The sequence below is a fragment of the Balaenoptera acutorostrata genome, chromosome 1, assembly GCF_949987535.1.
Source record: "Balaenoptera acutorostrata chromosome 1, mBalAcu1.1, whole genome shotgun sequence".
NCBI lineage: Eukaryota > Metazoa > Chordata > Mammalia > Artiodactyla > Balaenopteridae > Balaenoptera > Balaenoptera acutorostrata.
The window spans coordinates 55,036,724-55,052,144 of NC_080064.1; the positions used below are offsets into that span (position 1 = coordinate 55,036,724).

At 42.9% G+C, this 15,421-nt stretch overlaps 1 protein-coding gene across 2 annotated transcripts in view; it reads left to right on the forward strand.

The window, feature by feature from the left end:
- PGM1 (phosphoglucomutase 1) overlaps positions 1 to 15,421 on the forward strand; it is a 56,178-nt gene that overhangs the window by 27,901 nt on the left and 12,856 nt on the right. For both annotated transcript variants that reach the window (XM_007164333.2, XM_007164332.2), the window contains exons 2-7: positions 1,410 to 1,572; positions 1,917 to 2,063; positions 3,496 to 3,621; positions 5,980 to 6,170; positions 7,447 to 7,601; positions 10,109 to 10,224. In XM_007164333.2, the coding sequence (XP_007164395.1) occupies positions 1,410 to 1,572; positions 1,917 to 2,063; positions 3,496 to 3,621; positions 5,980 to 6,170; positions 7,447 to 7,601; positions 10,109 to 10,224 (898 nt within the window). The remainder of the gene's footprint in view (positions 1 to 1,409; positions 1,573 to 1,916; positions 2,064 to 3,495; positions 3,622 to 5,979; positions 6,171 to 7,446; positions 7,602 to 10,108; positions 10,225 to 15,421) is intronic.

Consider the following 15,421-nt stretch of genomic DNA (forward strand, 5'->3'; position numbering starts at 1 on the left):
GGCAGACTCTCAACCACTGCGCCACCAGGGAAGCCCCCAGCCACAGGCTTTTATTTTCATCAGAACCACACCCGGAAACTGCTGGAAGGGTGAGGTGTTACCATTACCGCTGTATTGAGTCAGGGAGCTACCACTTCCGGAGGGAGGCAGAACGTAAGAAATATATTAGGATAACAGAAATTGTTCAGAGAGAGACACGTGAGAGCCAAGATGTGCGTGCAGTGAAGCGGCTGCCTCCTGAGAGGTGGTTGGTAGTGGAGAGGGTTAATTATAAGGCAGTCAAGCTGTTAGTGACCTACGGGAAGGTGGCAAAGCTAACAGTCCCAGAAAAACTTCCCCAGGGAATCCAGGTATCTCATTGGCATTTTCAACCTTAGAAATGCATCTTCCACTGTCAAGTCATTTCTTCAATCATGTTTATCTTGGGTGGGGCAAGAAGAAGTAACAACTGGAAAACTTAAAAACATCCTCGTCCCTTCCTTCTTTCAGAGGGGAGGATGGAGGAAGGGCACAAACTCCTTGTTTTTTAAATCTTTTCATGTAGCAGTCACATCTCTAGTCAGAGGAACGGACAGAACTTCTTCCTTCTTTTCCAACTTGCGTCGTGTTGAAACAGATATAAGTTACTCTCATTTTAGCAAAGGAGCTGTGCTGATACCATCTGTGAGAGATACGGGAAGGTGAGTTAAGAACGCAACAGAAGTACCATCTGTAGCTGTTTCATGTAGGTGTTCTGGCTGGTTTACCCAGTAACACTCCCAGCATTCCCTGCCTTAGGCCCAGGAGGTAGCTCAGGTACACTCTAGCGTGCGTAGGTGTGTCCTGCTTTGAGGAACCCCCAAATCCAAGCTTGACTGGAAACATAAATTTATGAGATACATTTTGTAACATTTCTTCATGTAAAGTTTGCCCTTTTTACTTTGTCAAATATTTTAGTTTACAGAAGCCTTCTCTTTGGGTTAGAATTCCTTTAACTAGTTAAATTTATATTCTCTTTCCCAATGTGGATTGAAAGTATGATTATAGTGGATAAAAATGTGGGTTTTCTCACAAATTTTTAATGTATCCAAATTATGAACCGAGTCTGGAAAGGCTGTGTTTTGTTTTCTTGCCAAAGCTTTACAGCATCCCTGGATCATACACTACAAAGTCCCAAAAAGCTATCTGAAGGAATGGCTTTGTTCAGCAATGCTGATTCTACTTCAATAATAATATTACTCAACAACAGCAATAAAATACTCTACTTTGATATAATAATACTATTAACCCAAGCTGTTAGATGTTCATTAAAGGACATCTTTTCTTGTCCAGTAGACTATTTCTTTGTCCATCTGGCTGTTCTGACATTTCTGTGCAGTAGCTCTGGATTTATTAAAGTTAAAGTGTGTGTTCTGGATTTCTTCTCCTAGATTGGTCGCTTGGTTATTGGACAGAATGGAATCCTCTCCACCCCTGCTGTATCCTGCATCATTAGAAAGATCAAAGCCATTGGTGGGATCATTCTGACAGCCAGCCACAACCCAGGAGGACCCAATGGAGATTTTGGAATCAAATTCAATATTTCCAATGGAGGTGAGTTTGCTGTCATTTTGAGTATAGCCAATTTTATGTTCTGTAGAACAAACTGATAACCAAGGCCTTGGGAGGTCAGGGTTCCGGTTCTGATCCTTAGCAAGGGAGCTTTTTGTTTCCTTTTGGTGAAAATGGGATGCTTCTCATTTTGCTCTACCTGAGTATGAGGAGCCGTGCATGAATGATCATTAACATAATATTTCCTTTTAGAAAATTCTGGTACTTTGCTGCTTGAATGATGGCATGGCAGATGTGCTAGTAAAGAGGAGTTGATGAGCTTTGTGTTCTTTGTATTTCCATGTCAAGTGTACAAAATGACCCACTGTTTGCTGTTTGATTTCCAGGTCCTGCCCCGGAAGCAATAACTGATAAAATTTTCCATATCAGCAAGACAATCGAAGAATATGCAATTTGTCCTGACCTGCACGTAGACCTTGGGGTTCTGGGAAAGCAGCAGTTTGACCTGGAAAACAAGTTCAAACCCTTCACAGGCATGTTTACTCTTCTCCTCTCTTGCCCACTCCTAGTTCCAACTTGAGGGATTTGCCTTTCAAGGTTTTAATAACATGGGTCTTTATCTTTGGAAAGATTGTGGTCACCAAGCTTTGCATGCATTAATTAGCAGGTCTGGAAGTGTAGAGACCTGGGCTCTCTGGGCCCTGCTGGGGATCAGCTGTGTGACCTTGGCTGAGTTGTTTCCAAATCTCTCGGCTTCAGTTTCCACACCTATAATATGGATGGCCTTGAGGAGAAGACCTTTAAGATCATGTTCACAGCTATCTTTTATTGAGCTTTTATTATGTGCCAAGCCCTTCACATGCATTATCTCATTTTATTCTTACAGTAGCCCTGTGAGGGCAGCACTGTCAGTATTCACTTTTTCCAGATGAGGAAACAAAGGCTGAGAGAGCTTAAGTAACAGGCTCCAGGTCACATAGTCAGTGAGTGGTAAGCCAGGATTCAGACACAGGTGTGAATGATTCCAAAGCCTGGGCTTTGATTTCCTTTTCAGTAAAATCAACTTAGACCATTTTGGGGGCTAAATTGAAACTCCCTGCGTAGCAGCTGTGGTAAACATTTTGTTGTTGAATGCCAAGTTTTGACAATAATTGATGGAATAAATGTTTATAAAATTATTCATATTAATAAATGAGGATGAGATGGGTTAGCAATGTGACTTGCATTTCAGCTTTGCTCTAACATGTATTCTTTCCTCTGGGCTGCAAGTTTATGGGAGGCATTTTTTTGTTTGAACCTACCCATAAGGAGCTGACAGTTGCATCCCAACAAAGAGGAAGGGGTGCTTTGGTACATTTTGAAGACATTCTTAGGGTTTAGAAAACACCAGTAGAGAATTTCTTAAACACTTCATGTTTTGAAAATGTTCAGACCCGTGAAAACTCAACAACAAGAACAATACTTAGTTCTTACATTTGTTTTATTCCTTTAGCAGTGCATGTGAAAAGTGATTCATTAAAAGTTATTTTCTCTGCTTTTTACTATTATGTCTTGATGGCAAGGGGCCTGGAAAAAGTAAAATAAAGTAGGTGTTACATTTTCTGTTATTTTTTGACACCAAAATACACTTCTCATGGAGCCTGATGGGGAATCAACGTGGCAGCAGAACAGAGTTTAGCATCAGGCAAAACTCTGTCAAAATTCCCCTCTGTGCCCCATCCCAGCTGTGTGGTCTTTCAGAACTTGAACTTGCTCGTCTATAAAATAGAACTGATAACATTTACCTCTCAGGAAATCTGTTAGTATTGAATAAGGGATCATGTAACGGCCCTGGCACATTGGAGCTGCTCCATAAATGTTCTTTTAAAATAGCAATTGCACGTTTACAGCAATATGATCATTTCAGAGGAGAATGTTTCTAAATGTGTTTAGTTCCTCCGTCTTTAATGTTGCTTGTTCTCACAGTGGAAATTGTGGATTCGGTGGAAGCTTATGCTACGATGCTGAGAAGCATCTTTGATTTCAATGCACTGAAAGAACTGCTTTCTGGTCCAAACCGATTAAAGATCCGTATAGACGCCATGCATGGAGGTATGAAGCCATTTCTTTTCTGTTCCCTTCCCTCAAAGACATGAAGCAGCTCTCGACTTCGTGTATCATGATGCTTTAACAAACCTTTTCTTAAGACTCTCTCTGTTTGACGGTTTTTAAACAGTTACGTTGCAAAAATTTCAGAGTAATATTCACGCAGATAAAAATCTAATTGTATGCAGGAAAAATTCCTCATGGTAAGGTAGTGTGAAGGTCAGCGTTTCCACATTAAGCATCAGGTTTTAAGTAACAGGCAACTATTTTTGTGTACTCTCCCTCCCCCTCAGAAGATGCCTTACATTCTTCCTAAATGCCCCCATCTATTTCCGACGGGGCCTGTGGTTTGCTAGATGCGATAAACGTGCTCCTGAGCCCCACACCCCACTTGCCTGCTCCCACATACGCCTTTTCTTAGAAGATGACCAGAGCAAGCTGAGGATTAAATTCAGGAACAACAGGATGTATGTCTCTCCCTCTTCTTCCTCTGTGGGTTGTGTGGCCAGGTCAGAGAGAGCAGCTGTCACCAAACCAGAACCAGGAGGTTCTCTTGCATGTAGGGAATTCCTGAGCACTTGAGTTTATTTGTTTTGTAATAATTTACAATTTTAGACTCTTTGAGTCACAGGGATTTTCCCTGGTGTTGGAATCCATCTGCCTGCCTGGTTGTGGAAGACTTTCTGCCTGTGCTTGAACCCTTTCCATGATGCTGTCAGGGCCTTCTGTTACACTGCAAAACCACAGTTAGAAAACTTCTCCTGGTGGGCTGAAATCTTCTGTCTCTGGAACTTCTCCCGTTGGGTCCTAACTTGCCTCTGGAGTCCCATAGAATGGGTCTCCTTCTTGATTCAGACAAAGGCTATTCTGACTTTTCAAAGCATTCAACAGACATGTATTGAGTAGCTACTACATGTATGCTTGGGGGTAGGCAGGGGTTCAGTAGAGACTCTCTTCAAAGAGCTTTGCGATGCGTGGAGAGATGAGGTAGGTAAGAAACCAACCATCGCCAGGCCAGCAAAATGAGAGTTAGGTAGAATTTCCAGTATTCTCCTTGGGGTGTGGAAGAAGGCATAGTTTGACCAAAGGTATCAGGAAAGGTTTCCTGGAAAAAGTGGCAGCCAACTCATCTTTTATGAAAGAAAGACGTAGGGTGGTGGAGGGTCAAGTGATGGTCATTCCAGGCTGAGGCAGTTGGCTCTAGCAAATGCATGAAAGCTTAAAGATAGAAGTCACATTAGGGGAATGAGCAGAAGCCTGGGCTGGCCTGAGAATGGAGCCTGTGATGGGGTATTTGCTAGTCGCCGCTGGTCGCGAAGCTGACTTCTTTCTCCAGGCCTTTAAGTTGCTCCTCGAAGGCCTCAGTTGCTATACCCCTCACAGCCCTGGCTGCCTCGGCCTCATTCTGTGGTGTGTCAGTAGCCTCCTTAACGGGGGGCCCCTAATGGGAGACACGTATTCTATACTGTTCTGACCTCTGTCGCATATATTGGTGTCGGTACCTTCCTTGGTGAAAAAACAATCTCAGCATTTTAGAGATGAACGTTCTTGATCGTTACACTAAGTATCACTGTGAAGTGTGTGACTGGTTTTTCCTGTTGTTCATTGTTACTGTTTTTTGTTTGTTTGTCTGTATTCTTTTGATCAGTTTTTCAGATAGCTTGATAGAGGAGAAGGATTAGGGCTCTGAATCCTAGCCTCCACTCCTACTATCTGTGTAAGTCTGGGCAAATAGCTTCCTCTCAGAACCTCAGTTTTCTTATCTATAAATTGGAGGAAATAATCATAATACAAAATTTATAAAATGTGTGCCGGTACTGTTCTCAGTGCCTCGTGTCTATTAACTCATTTAATTCTCACATCAACCCTGTTAGGTAGCTACTATTATTATCCGCATTTTGCAGGTGGGGTAGACGGAGGCACAGCAAAGAGATTAAATAGCTTTCCCCAGATGGCACAGCCAATAATTGGCAGAGCTGAGATTTGAACCCAGACACTCTGATTCCAGAGTCCAGGTTCTTAAGCACTAAGCTGTACCACCTCGTGGGCCTTTTTTGAAGGACCGAGTGAGAAAACAGTTGAGAAGCACCTGGCACAGGTGTGTAGCAGGGCCTTCATAATGGTTCGCTCCCTTCCCTTCCCCCACTCTTTCCTTCATCAAATGGCCTCACCCTTTCCAACCTAATCTCTCAATATTCCTGTTTGTAGAACTTTCTACTCCAGACTTATCTCCCCACAAGCCCTTGAATACAGTTTGCATGTTCTCTTTGTCATTCTCCCAAGAACACCTCCACCTTATGTAGTAAGTCCTCACCTCCTGTAGTAAGTTTTATTTTCTGGTTCTTTATTTCACGCTCTGCATAGTTGTGGGACCGTATGTGAAGAAGATCCTCTGTGAAGAACTCGGAGCCCCCGCAAACTCAGCAGTTAACTGTGTTCCCCTGGAGGACTTCGGAGGCCACCACCCTGACCCCAACCTCACCTATGCAGCTGACCTGGTGGAGACTATGAAGACAGGAGACCATGATTTTGGGGCTGCCTTTGATGGAGATGGGGTGGGTACAAGTGTTTTTAAGTGAACTCTGATGCAGGTCAGGCCTGATCCTAAAGACGGGGAGAAAGCAGACTGCTTCTACCAGGCCCTGTGGGCCTAGGAGTGCCAGTCAACCCCCTTCATTGCACCTGGAGTTAGGGCTCAATTATTAGAAGACGCTCTTGAACAGAATGAGTCCTTGAAATGGAACCCATGTGTTTAATGTCTGCTAAGAGGGGCAGGGTAACTGGGGCCTGGTTTTGATGTCATGACTGGTGCTTCATAAACTAGTTGGGTTCTAGGTACCTGTCCTGAGGTAGGTTTTTGCTCTAAACGAGCAGCTAGCTACTTAATCTCTGGAAAGGATCTTGGCCTTATAATATGCCCATCTGTTCATTCACATTAGCTGAAAGATGAAACTATAATGAGAGAATTAACATTTTATTCTTTAGCTACAATTAATATTTTAAATAAACACGCACTTTTATTTACATTCGTGGGTATATGACAGACGAGGAGGGAAACTGTCTTAGGTTTGTATACTTGATATCTCAGAGATAGTAAACACTACACATATTTACTTAGTTGAAAATATATTTTGGTGGTTGCTATTATTCTTTAACATCATCTAGAATTCATTGTTTCCTAAAAATAGGTTTTCCAATATCAAAATTTGGGGACATTAAAAGGGTCCCTAGCAGACATTATTTGCAATGCATCTTTCTGTGGCAGTGCACGATGGGAGTTTTTCCCTCCATACTCTCAGTTACTTGAGTACTTCCGGTATGTCAGGCACCAAGAGGCACCAAGAGGTGGCAGCATGTTCTGGTGGGTCCTGCACCACATGGAGGGCCCAAGATTTAGAAGCCTTTCCTTGAGGAAATCTGCTTTGTTCCTTGAAGGATGGCTGGTAGACCTACCAGACTCTAAAGAGCCCATATTTCCTCTCATTGTGATCTCTCCTCTCTTTTGGGAGAGAAGAGAGGTGATTAGTTCCAGAGTTTGGAAAAGGTCAAGGAGGTTACAGTCCGCTGGCCTCTGGAGGGAGAACAGAGGATTCAGCCCAGAAGGAGTTTGTGCTTGCACTTTAATTTAAAACAGTTTTAGCTCTTTGGCACGGAGGTGCCATTGGCCCAGTGGTACTGTACAGATCCATTAGCAATAAAATCCAGTGTCTAGAAGCCAGTATAAATAAATGTATCATAGTTTTAAATTTTATAAAACCTCCATGTAAGATAGTTTGGTTTCTTCAGCACCTTGATTAAAAGATCTTCCTTTGAATTCCCCTTCTCCCAAAGGATCGAAACATGATTCTGGGCAAGCATGGGTTCTTTGTGAACCCTTCAGACTCTGTGGCTGTCATTGCTGCCAACATCTTCAGCATTCCGTATTTCCAGCAAACCGGGGTCCGCGGCTTTGCACGCAGCATGCCCACCAGTGGTGCCCTGGACCGGTACGTCTCTCCATTCCCTTGGCTCCCGCCAGGCCCTTCACAGTGCTGGGAACACCCTTCTTCCCTTTTCACCTAGGGCATCTGATGCATAGTATGTGCTATGGAAGTGTTTATTTTATGAAGGAATGGATGAACTTTTTTCTGGATTGGTTGTCCCCCCTCTGTGCTCCCTTAGGACCCTGCATTTCTTCCATCCTGGCACTTATCACACTGTGTCCTGATAGCCTGTTTACTTGACTATCTGCCCTGTTAGACTAGAAACTTCTACAGAGAAAAGAATGTCTTATTCACTGTCCTAAACTCTTCCTGATCATGGTGTGCCTCACACACACACACACACACACACACACACACACACACATATCATTTTTAAAAATGAATGATTGAATGTTAATAAATGAATGGATAGCACTTCGTTGTAGTCAAGACATCATTCTAGAGACTCACTTTCCCTTAGCAGTGTACACAGAGTTCGGGTGAAAGAGCAGTTTGATGTAAGATCAGTGTTTCAGCAGAACTTTCAAAAAACATTCCTCATCCAGCCCCCATCAGATGCCCATACACACACAAGCATAGTAAATGTTCATTTATCCAAAATCTGAGTAAATGTAAAGCTGAAATAGTTAAAAAAAATACATTCAGTTTTTGAGAAAGGCGGTACCAGTGACAGTAAACAGTTGATATCTCTGACTTGCTTATTTATTGATTGATTGTATTTCATCTCACTTGCAAAGGCTTTAGGGTAGCTTACGGGATCACATCTAAAACATCTGAAAAGTATAAGTCATAAATGAGGACCAACCAGGGAGAGTATTAACTAGACCATGTTAGGTGTCCAATAAATGTTTCCTGGATGAATAGATAAAGAACAAGTGAATGAATAAAAGGTCAAGGCCAGGGAGGAAAGCAGAATGTATGTATCTAGGCGCTTACAATCATAATTAATATTAATTGAACATTACCTTATGCTAGACACTAGATATGTTTTAAGTCATTTAATTCTCAGACCGACTCCATGAAGTAAATGCTATATTTAACTCCTCTTTACAGGTGGGAAAACAAAAGAACAAAGAAATTAACTAATTTGCCCAAGGTCACCCAACTAGTAAATGATGGAGCAGAATTTGAACCCAGAACCTTTGCTCCCAACCACTGAGCTATACAGTAGTTTTCTATTTCGTGTGTGTGTGTGTGTGTGTGTGTGTGTGTGTGTGTGTGTGTGTGTGTGTATGTGTTACAGAACTAGTGCTGACTTCAGCTAACAAAGTAATGGCTAATATTCATATAGTAGTTTGTAGTTGACACAGCGCCTTTTTACATTCACCATCTCAATTGATCCTCATAGCAGTCCTTATTTTAAAGAGGAGGAAACCAAAAGAGTAGTTAGCAGTCTTGCCCGGGACCCCACAGCTACATCAGAGCTAGAATTAGAACCTGGTACTTCTGCCTTCACATCCTCCATCCGAAGTCGTGAGCTGTTGTGTGGCCACGCTCTTGTACATTAGACCGATCAGGTCCTGAAATACCTTCTGTGTAATCCAAAACAGTTTAATTCCAAGTTCTGAAAAAATTGATAATCCATATATAGAATCACAATGGAAAATACCTCATTACCCAGAAAAAAGTTCATTGTACTTTCACAGGTTTCAAAATCATAGATCTAATTTTCCTCAAATATTAGAATTGAAATATGATATTGTGTTGCTAGTGATAAGACAAGCATTTTGGAAAGCACATCTCACTAAAAGAGTAAATGAAATGTAGGTAACTTTTCCTGTTCAAAGGGCAAGGGATTAAAAAAACAGTCACGCAGAGGTTTCAAATAGGCTAAGGATAACATAGGGAGAGGTAAAAGATACATTGGAGGGGACAGGAAACCATGCATCAGTGTGGATGCAGCTGGTGCACACGGGAGACCACACTGGGCACTGCCCTTGGGGGGCCACACTGGGCACTGCCCTTGGGGGGCCTTCCAGGGAAATGAAAGGAGCACTGACTGGGCAGCTGGACAGCAGGCATTGGTCATCCTGGCCGTGTGACCTTGTGCTGATCACATAACATTCTGGGTCCTGTTTCCTTCTCAGTAAAATACTGACCTCCCGGACCCAATATTCTATGTCTCTATGACTATAGGTGCATCAAAACATCACTCTCTCATTCACTATGGAATGGTTATAAATACTGTCTATATCCAAAACATGTGGGTTTAAAGGGCCCCCCAAACAGCCTTGCCCATTTTGCCACTGTTGCTTCTTCTAAAATGTTAAACTCAGTGACCTGAATTAATTCTTTCTTCGTCCTCTTTTCCCCCCTCCTCTGACTCCACATATAATAGCACATTGTGTGCAAGTTTTCTCATATGATTTTTCACCAATCTTAGAATTATGTGTACCTCTGAGGAATACTAAATGGGACCCTTGATACAATAATGGTTGCTGTTTTCCATCCCTCACATGGCTATGCTAGCAGTCCTGCTGTGATGTAACTTTGATTTCATGCCTTTGAAGGGTGGCTAATGCTACAAAGATCACTTTGTATGAAACCCCAACTGGCTGGAAGTTTTTTGGGAATCTGATGGATGCAAGCAAACTGTCCCTTTGTGGGGAGGAGAGCTTCGGGACCGGTAAGTGTGCAGTCCTGAGCCACCGATTTCTTTCCTGTAAATGCTACTTGCAGTGAAAGCTTAGACTGCTAAAGGCAGCACTGAAATAGCAACAGTAGCTGATGTGTCCTGAATCAAGATACAGCTTATTTATAACAACCCTGATGGAGCGTACACATTTGAAAAGCAATGAGCACATTCTGCCAGGGAGGGCTAATTTTACTTTCAGAGGATCACATCTACTGAGGCAGGAAGTTTGATCCTTGAGTCTGTGGAGATTAAACAGTGATAAACACATTTTTCTTCCCTCGGTGGTCAAGGAAACCTTTGTAAATGTTTTCATTTCTAGGAAGAAATATGGTGGAGCGAGTCAGTTTCTTGTTTTTATTTAAGAGAAGGTTTCACCACAGCATTACATCTTCCTCTTTAATAGGCACACGTTTTCCGTAGCAACAGGTTGTGATTTATTAAGGTTAAGTGGAGGGAGACCATTAGCGTGGAACTAAGTTGCTAGGTGATCAAGAAGTTGACGACAAGGACCTATATGTAAATTGTGGTGTGATGAAAGAGTAGAACATGGTACACTTTGGGAGATGTCCCAAGACCCCTAGATCCCACTTTCTATGCTCTCTCTCCTCTTCTATGTCTGTCCAATATCGAGCTGAATTCCCACCTCCATGGCCTTTCCTGTAACCCACCCTACATCAGTCTCTTTCTTTTCTAAACATTCATTCAGGCGTGTGGCCCTTTCCCTCGTGTTGTCTCCAGCAGCCAGGTTGCAAGGTACTTCAGTGGCCCTATTTCCTCTCCTCCAATTTCCTCTACCCAATATTTTGAAGTAAAAGGACCCATCTTCTGGGTCCTTTAGTGCTTTTCTTCCATCCTTTAGCAAAGAAAAGATCAACATCTAGCATTCTATCAGCCTTGCCATTAAGTTGCAAGTCATGCTAAGTTAAACAGAATAGAATGCTGATTTCTTTTCCTACAAGTCCTAGGGCAGGGTGGGTAGAATGAGCTGGTAAATTTGAGACACCCATTGACAAAATTCTAAGCAGTTGAATACCCTTGAGGGAGTGGCAATACTTCTTGGTAATGAATTGGCTTGATGGAATTGGAGAGTATTAAGAAAGATGGATGCGTCTGGGGGGTTGAACAATGTCTACAAAAAAGGCTACATGATTTCCCAAGGTTCTAGGTCTTTGGTAAGAGGTAACAAGTCTACTGCTTAGTCCTGTCCTACCTCACAGAGTAAGGATGGTGCCATGTTACTCCATGGGATGCTAGATGAATACCCAATGGGATGCTAGATGAATACCCAATGGGATGCTAGATGAATACCCAGTGGGATGCTAGATGAATACCCAATGGGATGCTAGATGAATACCCAATGGGATGCTAGATGAATACCCAGTGGGATGCTAGATGAATACCCAGTGGGATGCTAGATGAATACCCAATGGACCTGTGAGGTGGTCTTCTCCCATGCAACCTCCTCAGTGTTATCCAGTGCAGACTTGGTGTCAATCATTCTTCCCTATGGATGAAGCTGTCTTTGAAGGCAGGCACCATGTCTAAACCTTTGGTTTCCTGACCCCATGTACCTATTTCAGTGCTGAGCCTAGCGAAAAGAGAAGAGTCTAGAACAGGTCTTTCCAGGGTGTTTGGATGTGTGGAAAGATACTAGTTCCATGAAAGAGTTCTGAGTTCAATACAGATTGGGAAACTTGGAATACACCTTTCTGTCTTGGATATTCACGATGGTGTTATCATTTGAAGATTCCAAAACATTCTGCTATAAGGAATCCTGTTTGTACAGTTTTACCTAAGCATAGTTAACTGCGATATCTCTTTTTTGTGGTATATCTAGTACCATATTGCCCCACAGACCCATGTGGGTAGCATTGGTCAAGGTGGGTCAGAGTCCTAGAGCCAAGTAGCCAACCAGGTGTTGACTGTCTGGGAACAGGCCTGAAGACAGGATGATACAAGCTGCTCCTCCCGCGCATGACAGGCCTTCAGATGCCAGAGGGCAGTTCTCAGGTCCTCTCTTCTCTGGCCACCCATCCCTAGTCCTCCAGTCATCCCTCACTTCACGTTGGTTATGTACCCAGCATGAGTTTCTTGATGCTTCCCCGTTCACCAATGCCCTTTGAAGAAGATCATGTCTAGAACTGAGCCCAAATCCTCCAGGGTTGACCTGACAAGTAAAGAGTAGATGGGATGACTATTTCTAGAGGACTGGACCCTGTAGTTTTCTTGAAGTAACTTTCATTTATGTTAGCTTTTAGGACATTTCATAATACTGTTTAGCCCATGTAATGTTGTAGATAATTAAACCCCCTTAAGCTTTTACTTAGGAACATTTGCCAAGAAAAGTCCCCATGTTACGTTTGTGGAACTGATTTCTTTGAACCCAAGTATTAGATTTTAAATTATTTCTTGTTGAAGCTTGTTCTTATTTGTTTAGTTATTAACCCACTCATCAAATACTAAGTACCAACCATGGTTTTATCTTCCCTTTGATATCTTTTATATCAAAAGAGAGAATTCATCATAAGAACAATCCACAAACTCATTCTCTCTCTCTCTCTGAAAAAAAGACAATTGTTCTGCAATATTTCTGAGATAAGCATTTAAAAAACCAGGCTGCATAGCCATGGGTCTCCACTGCTGAGTGAGTGCAGCTGAACTTATTTAACTGAACTTCTGAGCTCCTTATTTATAGAGGAGTTAATTTCCACCTACTATGTCCCTTGTTGGCAAATGCTTCTGACGGTTCCTTTACAGAGCTTCTCAGGATGGACGTTAGTGATTCTACAAGCTTTGAAATATTTGAATTCTGTAGCTTAATTGAGTACAGGGTCATTTATTTGTGTATTTTTCTAGGCGAGAGCAGAGGCAATTTCTCAGGAGAGCCTCCCTAACCTTCCAGAGTGGGTCAAATCCCCTTCTTATTGGACTCCATGGCACTGCATACGTCTTCCTTGCATGTATTACAGCTGTAACTTTACAGTTATTTATGATTACTTGAATAACGTCTGTTGGTTCCACTAGATTGTAAGCTCCATGAGGACAGGAGTCACATCTGTCTCGTTCTCCGTCATATCCCCAGAGCCTCCTATAAACCCCAGAACGGACCAGGTGCTCAGCAAACGCTTGTTGAATGAATGGGAGAACACGTTCTTCACCTGGCATCCTCCATTCAGACCAACAGAATCCTGCTGTTGGAGAGGAAAGAACTTTAAACGTTATCCAACATAATTTTCTGTGTGTTGCTGGAGTCATAAATAACCAGTCGGTGCCCTTCTGCTTAAACACCCACCTCCGTGGAGAATGCCCACCTCACCTCTGGCTGCCGGTCTGGGACTCTTGTGGGGACTCAGCATCATTCCCACTCCATAGTCCAGAGCTGAGGACCCAAGGTCTTTGTGAGACGAGATGACCTTTCATGAAAGAAAAGGAGAAGTTTACTGGCAAAGAGGTGCATAGGAGTCAGACTTCAGAACTGGCTCACCAAATAAAACAAACCACTAGCATTTAAAAGCACAAGCCACAATATGACTCTTACCAAGTATACGTTAGTCTGTTCATGGTGGAGAAACGGCAACTGTCTCAGATGATTACTGTAGCCACCAAGGCTATGACACTTCCTCAGACATCAGCATTACAAATGCCAGGGATAAAGGTGTTTTTGTTAGGGCACCAGAACTAGACAGGGTGAACCTGTTGTTTTTGGTTGATCTCATGGAGCAGTTATTTTCCCCCCTAACTGTGGATGCTGGTGCACGTGTTTATGCACAAGGGTGGAGGGAAACCTTGAATTCTTGGGAAATTGGGAAGGAAATAGAAAGTGACGTCACTGAATAGAATAGAATGTCACTGCTTTTGAAACTCTTCCTCGGGAAAAATGGGGGGTCTTGGGAAAGAGGGATAGGAAACCAGGTTGAGGATTAACTTGGTATCATGTGGAAATATGCCAGTAAATTCTGATCTGGTTGGGTCCAAAGGTTAGCAATATTTTTCCCCCATCCCATCTTGAAAAGGTCCTAGTGATGATATGTTATACAGGAGTGATATCTTGAAGAAGTACAGCATTCATGCTTTGCAGATTTCTTTTAATTTTAATTTCTTATGAAAAGTCCTTCATATTTGTACTTCTTTTCATCAGCTCATTCCTCAAATGTTTATTGAGCTTTGACTGTATCCCAGATACTGAATTAGGCTCTGGGAACACAGTGTTAAGCATAACCTCCCTGTGGAGGACTCCATGGAGGCCACATTTGGGGAAGGAAATCGGACCCCGACCAGGCTATTACAAGTGTAATAGAAAGTGATAGAAACTGAAGTACAGGATGCTCTGGGAACTGTATAGTCAGGGCGCCTAACCTGGTTCTGTGGTGTAAGGGATTAGATGTCTATCTCATTAAGAGATAGATAGATGTCTATCTACTTCTCTGCCTGCCCTGATTTGCATACCTACTGAGTACATTTTCCTGTAGGTAAAGCCCCCGCAGGAAGGTTAGAGCATCCCGTCTCTGGACATTTCCCAGGCAGAACACCCCAGTAGAACTAGGCTGATACCCTAATTATAACTGACTCAGTTAAACTGTTACCTGCATGTCTGTCTCCCTCATCTGTACATCTGTGCTCATCTGTGAGGGCAGGGAACGTATCTTATTCATCTTAGTATTTTCTCATATACTTGGAACATGGTAGGCACTGATTCAAATTTGTTGAGTATCAAATGGAGTTTGGGTTAAACCACGTTTCCTGCCTGTCAGGCGCTTACCAATTTCCTCCAAAGGAAACAGAGCTCCAGGGACAGTCATGAAGCAGCGCAGGATGAATTGATAAATGGAAAGTTTGTGGGTTGCTGAGGAGGAGCCCCCTTGAAGGCCGGAGTAGTCTGGAAAAGGCTTCCTGAGGAGCTTATCTGCCCTTTCACAGGGAAGTCATTTGTGCAATGGAAGCCAAAGAGGACAGCACTGTGGACAGAGCAGGTGTGCTGGACCTCCCAGCCAGTCAGCTGAGGTCTGGGCATTCTCTGGGCAAACCTGTATTGAGAGCTGACTGCACGCCAGGCACGAGCTGGGGATACAATTCTTGGCGTAGGTTGGGGTAAGAGCAGACAGGGTGTGATAGAATAGGGGTAAGGACAGAGGGTAACAAGTAAGGCATCCTAGATAAGGAGGAAGTTGAAAGTAGTTGCAGGAGATGT